Source organism: Lichenostomus cassidix, chromosome 15 (genome assembly GCF_008360975.1).
Source record: "Lichenostomus cassidix isolate B80296 chromosome 15, HeHo_3.0, whole genome shotgun sequence".
NCBI classification, from domain to species: Eukaryota; Metazoa; Chordata; class Aves; order Passeriformes; family Meliphagidae; genus Lichenostomus; species Lichenostomus cassidix.
Window position 1 is genome coordinate 1,614,889 of NC_139496.1, and position 6,000 is coordinate 1,620,888.

A 6,000-nucleotide genomic window follows, 5' to 3' on the forward strand; every position below is an offset into this window, starting at 1 on the left:
ACGACAGCTACTGCTATTACCATTCCCATGGAACACTCCTTTTTCACCAAAAATCCTTGCATTTAGACATGTTCCTAGAACCCCCGAAGTTTCCCCAGCAGCCCAAGCTTCATGCTACGGCCAAACGTGAGCACCGTCCCGAGAAGCAGTAAACGCAAACGAATCCCCGAGCAACTTCAGCACCGATGCACCTTAATTAATTTGCTTTTAACAACCCGTATTTATTAGGAACAGCATCTGGCAGGGAGCTCACGGGAGCACACAGAGGAGAACGTCCCCAGAGTGAAGTCCTGCTAAAGACTTTCCCAGGGGCAGGGCTCGGACTCTGCCGGCCTGGGGGTGAGCCCTTCCCCAGCAAAACACCCACAACTGCGACCCAAAACGCTGCTCCCAAGTTCAGCTAGGGGGGAATAAAAAAAGAAAAAGAAAAGAACAGTGGAAGAGCAAGTCCCAACCGCACTCGCTGCCCGCGCGCTGCCTCGCAGCTGGCCGCGATGAGGGAATCCCACCTGATCCCACTCAAGGGCCTGACCCCGCTCCCCGCAGCTGGGGGAAACCCGTCCTTCTCCCAGTTGAGCGCAAGAAAGGTTGCACAAGTGTTTTGTGACCGAATGCAATTAACTCCTGCCCGTCTTTCCCCCACCTGCATCTATGGATTGCCAGAAAGAGCGAGGAGCGTCAGGGAGGAACGGGGGTCTGCCGCCCCGTGGGGAAACCCAAATCCCGAAACCTTTGTCCATCCCCAGAGCTCCGGCAAGCCCAAACTTTCCCTTGCCCCCCATTCCCCCCAAGTGGGCAGCAAGGCGCTGGCAGCGGCCGAAGCCGGCGGGCAGCCCTCGCGCAGGGGGCCGGGGGCCCGAGACACGCGTGGGGACAGGGGACACACGGGGATGCAGCCCGGGGAGCTGATGGGGACTTCTCGGTGCGCCCCGGAGATGGGGAACGGAGCGTGTTCAGCCCGCAGCGCTCCGGGGGGCGCCGGGGGAGGGAGGGAGGGCTGGGAGAGGGGAAACGGCCATAAATAAAACCGGCGGAGGAGGGGGGGGGAATAAAATAAACACAAACAGTTCAAAACAAACAAAAAATAAACACAAACCCCAAACCAAACAAACAGAAGCACAGCGCCCGGGGTCGCGGCGGCGGGACCGGGGTTACCTCGGCACAGGAGCAGCAGCGGCGCCAGGAGCAGCGCGGGGCCCCGGGAGAGCATCCTCTTTGTTCCATGCCCAGAAGTAGTCATGGTGCTGATTTATTTGGAGAGGGGCGGCTGAGCGGGGCGGGGGGGCCGGGGGTGTCGCGGCGGAGCCCGTAACCACTCCCCCCGCTCCCCGCCCGCTCCGCTCCGCTCCGTCCGGCGGCGGGGCCGGCGCCCGCGGAGGAGGGGGGGATGTCCCCGCTCCCCGCCGGCCCCGCGCTCACGGCCGCCCCCGCCGCATCGCCGCCCCGGGGCACCGGCGCCGCCCCCGCCCGCGGCAGCAGCAGCGGCAGCAGCAGCGGCGGCTCCCCCGGGGCAGCGGGCTCTGTGCCGGGCGCTGTGCCGGGGCTGCGGCGGCGCGGGCGGGGGCGGCGCCGCCGGGCTCACCTGAGCGGGATCGGGGCGGCCGGGCGAGGGGCAGGTGCCCCTCAGCGCCCGGGGGACCAGCGGGCAGGGCAGCCCCGGTGGGCTTTCTGCACGCCCCCCGCCCGTTGCCCGGGGGGTTGGCGGTCGGGGCGGGCTGGGAGCGTCCCGGGGCCGGTCTGTCACCCCGGGGCTGCGGGCCGTGAGGGGGCGGCTGGGGGGGGCGGGGGGGGAGCGCGAGGGGAGGGCGCGCGAGGGCGGGGGGGGCGCGCGGCGGCGCGAGCGGCGGGGAAGAGCGAGGGCGCCCCCTGGCGGCCGCCGCCGTCACTGCGCGGGGGGAACGGAGGGACCGGGAGTGGGAAAAGAGCATCCCGAACACGGGGAGAGCATCCTGGGGGTGGGGAAAGAGCATCCCGAACACGGGGAGAGCATCCTGGGGGTGGGAAAAGAGCATCCCGAACACGGGGAGAGCATCCTGGGGGTGGGAAAAGGGCGTCCCGAACACGGGGAGGGCATCCTGGAGTGGGAAAAGGGATCCCGAACACGGTGGGAGCATCCTGGGGCTGGGGAAAGGGCATCCCGAACTCCGGGAGAGCATCCTGGGGGTGGGCAAAGGGATCTCGGGGATGGGAGGGCATCCCGAACACGGGGAGAGCATCCTGGGGCTGGGGAAAGGGCATCCCGCGTGGTATGAGGGCATTCCAAACATCCCGGGGGTGGGCAAATGACATCACTCTTCAAGGATGAGGGAACGTCATGGCGAGTGTCCCAAGGGATGTGCAAAGGGCATCCCAAGGAGTGTGAGAGTGTCCCGAGGGTAATGTGGGTGTGCAAAGGACTCGCCAGAGGTGTGGAAAAGGAATCTCGGGAGTTTGAGGGCATTCCATGGTGCAAAGGGCATCCCAAGGGATGTGAGGGAGTCCCAGGGGGTCTGCAAAAGCTGTCCCAAGGGCTGTGCGGTGGGATTGAGGAGCATGCCCAGGGCAGTGCCAGCCACACCAGCAGTGTGCCCAGGGCAGCCCCCACACGCCCCATCCCAGCAGGATTTGCCCTCGGTGGCACTTTGCCAACAGAGCCAGGCCTTGTCTGTGTCCTCTCCCCTGAAAAACAAACACATCCCACTGTTGGAACTGGAATTTCACTCAAAATCCTCTCAGCCCTAATTGCTGGGAGTTGTTACTGTGATCGCAATAAAACCAGCGAGATAGGGAAAGAAAAGGAGAAGGTAAACTAAACCCATCCCCTGGGCTCTCCAGCAGTTTTGCAAACACATCTCCGAGTTTGATTTTTTCCCCTCCCTGCATAAACAAGCTTTTCTGTAGTACTTGCTGTAATCTTGTTTGCTCCATAACCACTCCTAGGAATGTCATAAAAAATTTAACTCTAATATTTTACCATTCCACACAAACATGAACGTGAATAAATGTTTATCTCCCATGCAGGGAAATGTAAAGCAGCATGAGAGCACATGGGAATGAGGCTGGAGGAACCAGACCCACACATGTAGGGAAAAAACAAAATCCAAGGGGACCCAAAGAAGATAAAACTAACAAATAATGAATGAATAAATAGTGAATAAAAGGCAGTAATGAAGAGCATCTTGCTGTCTGCTCAGCTGGGGTACACAGGACCCTGTCCCAAACCCTGCACACAGCCAAAGCAACAGGACAAGGAGTGCTCCTTGAGTGAGTTTGCACAATTCATGCAGGGAGTTTCTGGTTTCCATCTCACTGCTGAGCTGTTTCCAAGCTCCTTAGCTGGCTTACAGCATGGCTTGTCATTCCCTGTCTTCTCCTGAGGCGAGAGCATCAAAAGGTATGTGAGGAGACGCTGCCGAGACAGCAGAGCCACCCATGGTGCCATAATCTGGGTTTCCCATATGTGATCCTCAGAATAATTCTTTTCCCAAAGGAGATTTTCTTTTAAGTTATTCTGGTGAGATGTTTCCTTGTGCTGGCGTGACTTTGCACACAGAGGCAACCTGTGTTATGAAAGACTTGAAAGACTTTGCAGCATTACAGAAAGCTGTTGATTTTCACATCACTCATATGTCAAAAGATGGGAGGTTTCGGGGGATGCCCCTGGGAGAACGGTAAAAATGGGAATTTTAAAGATGTCTTAAGGTATGAGGAGGCAAAACCGAGCTGGGAGTTAAGGGGAGGAAAGGCCCCTGAGGAAATCCTGCTGCATTTAGAGCACTGTAAGCCATGCTGTCCCATTGGCCATGTCTGCCCACTGCTTGCTTGCAAGCTGCAAGAGAGTGTTAGCTCCGGGTCAGAGAAAGCCCAGATTTTGCCAAAAATTATTTGCATCCACTTTGCAATGTTGGCAAACACTGGGATAATGAATCCTCGGGGCGTTGGATGGAGGCTGGCATGGCACTGGTGGCTGCTGAGGTGGAAGTTACTGACAGCCTGGGGACATTGTGCCCTGAGACATAAATTGGGGTCCCCTGGGGTTGTGTCCCTCTCTGGTGCCCAGTGTCACCCACGGAGGGAGGAACCAAAGGGACCAGCAGGGAGGAGCTGCTGTTAGCCTGGCAGAGAGGGGCTGGAGTGAATCACAGGTAAGTGATTCAGTCAGGCAGCAAACCTGGCAGCAAGGCAGAACTGAATCAGACTAGGTGTGGGGTTTGGGGTTTTTTTTTGCTTTTAATCATCTTCTCACTCATTATCCTTCAAGCCTCTTCCCAAAGGAGGAGAGGGCTTCACTGGCCAGAAGGGAGAGGGTTAATCACCTCTAGGAGGGAAAGAGCAGAGCAGTTGGAATTGTGGTGCCCCACTGCAGCCGAGCACCTGCAGAGACTAAAAGGTGATGAATTGCCATAATTTCTGCTCCCTCCTTCACCTGCATTTAATTAAATTGGTGTAAGATGGGTCTGAGCAGGAGGCTGGCTGATTTCTCCCTGTGTGATTTCAAACACCTGTATGGGGTAGGTGGGGGATACCTGGCAGAATCCATGTGCTTGTGCCAGCTGGGAATGCTCAGTGTCTGCCAACTGCCCACAGCTGTGGGCAACCAGCCAAGCCCCTGTCCTGGCCAGTGACCCTGGCTAGTGACCCTGGCCACCACCATGAGCCACCTGCAAAGGACAGGGTGCTTGTGCACCTGATCCACACCCCATTTGTGATGTCCCCTCGTTTTGCCCCTGTGGCTCTGTGAGCTCAGAGGCTCAGAGGGAGAGCAGGAGGGCTGTCAGGGAGCAGGAGGGTGCTGGGGGGAGCAGGACCTCACACCCAGGCGGTGGGAAGCCCAAAAAGTGTGTTCCTCTTCCCTCAGGCTGCAGCCAGAGAGGCTCAAAGGACGGTGCATGAAAACCCTGCTTCCACCAAGTCAAACTCACACGGTCACAGGGAGCCTGGGAGCTGCTCAGCCCCGGAGAAAAGCAGAACAAAACCCCTGAGAAGCGAACAGAAGGAGAACGTGCAGTTCGTGCCTGCATTGTGCCTCTCCCAGCAGCCTGGGAGTCTCGCAGCTGCAGGGTTCTGCCCTCGGCCAGGCTGCATCAGCCCCTCGCATCCTATCCTTCCAAAAGTGCCACAAATCAGCCCCCAGAGCTGCACCCTGCTGCCCAGGGACGGAATGTGGGCACGGGATGGGAGGGACACTCTGCAGGAGATGAGGAAAGCTCAGCCCCAACACCTCGTGTCATTGGCACCAGCGGATTCTCCCCTGCCTGCACTCCTCAAGCAGGCAAAACCTGCTTTTCCATGGAAATCAACCCAAAACATTGAGCGTTTTCCATGCAGGTCACAGCCGGGAGACTTCCCAGGTAGCTCCATCACCGCAGAGTTGCTAAAAGCAGGAGTCACAGCGAGCTCCGTGCCTTCCTGCTCATTAAAACAGCCTTTGTGCTCCAGAAATGCATATGAAAGATGCGCACAGGCCTTGTCATTCTTACAGATTTCTCCTCTCATGTTCGCTCATTCTCAGCTAAACTAAGAAATGCCTGAAGCCGTCAAAGGGGTTGTTTCAAAGGCAGCCCGGAGACAGAAAGGGAGCGAGCCGGAGCCTGGAAAGCCTGGCTAATCAAGGCAGAGGGATCTGCCTGCTTCCCTCCCTCCCCGAGCGCAACTCGTGCTTCGGCTTTGAAGACCTGTCATCTGTGACGCCGCTGCGCTTCAGCATTTATACCGAGAAATTTTTTTTTGCCTGGAATATATGTGGTTTTTTTGGGTTTTGTTGGTTTTTTTTCCGAAATCATTCCGCCCACCCTTCGCCTCTCAGCGGAGCTCAGGGGTGTCGGAGCAGGAGCATTGCAGAGCCTTAAATAAAACGCTGGAGAGGTGGCCGCGGTGGCAGGACTGTCCCCACCCAGGCCATCAGCTGTGTAAACAAAGAGGTTTTTTTCACAGCCTGAGTGCCAAGCAGGCTGTGCCGAACACCGAGATCTTTAGAAATCCGGGACTCTCTAATGAAAAGGAGAGGCTTTTGCTCCCAGG

The 6,000-nt window shown here is 58.0% G+C and overlaps 1 protein-coding gene across 1 annotated transcript in view; it reads right to left on the minus strand.

Moving 5' to 3' along the window:
- Positions 1–1,438, minus strand: part of TMEM132B (transmembrane protein 132B) — a 204,870-nt gene extending 203,432 nt beyond the window's left edge. Inside the window, exon 1 of the mRNA XM_085075376.1 lies at positions 1,156–1,438. Coding sequence (XP_084931502.1) covers positions 1,156–1,240 — 85 coding nt within the window. The 5' untranslated portion in view covers positions 1,241–1,438. The remainder of the gene's footprint in view (positions 1–1,155) is intronic.
- Positions 1,439–6,000: the final 4,562 nt, after the last annotated feature.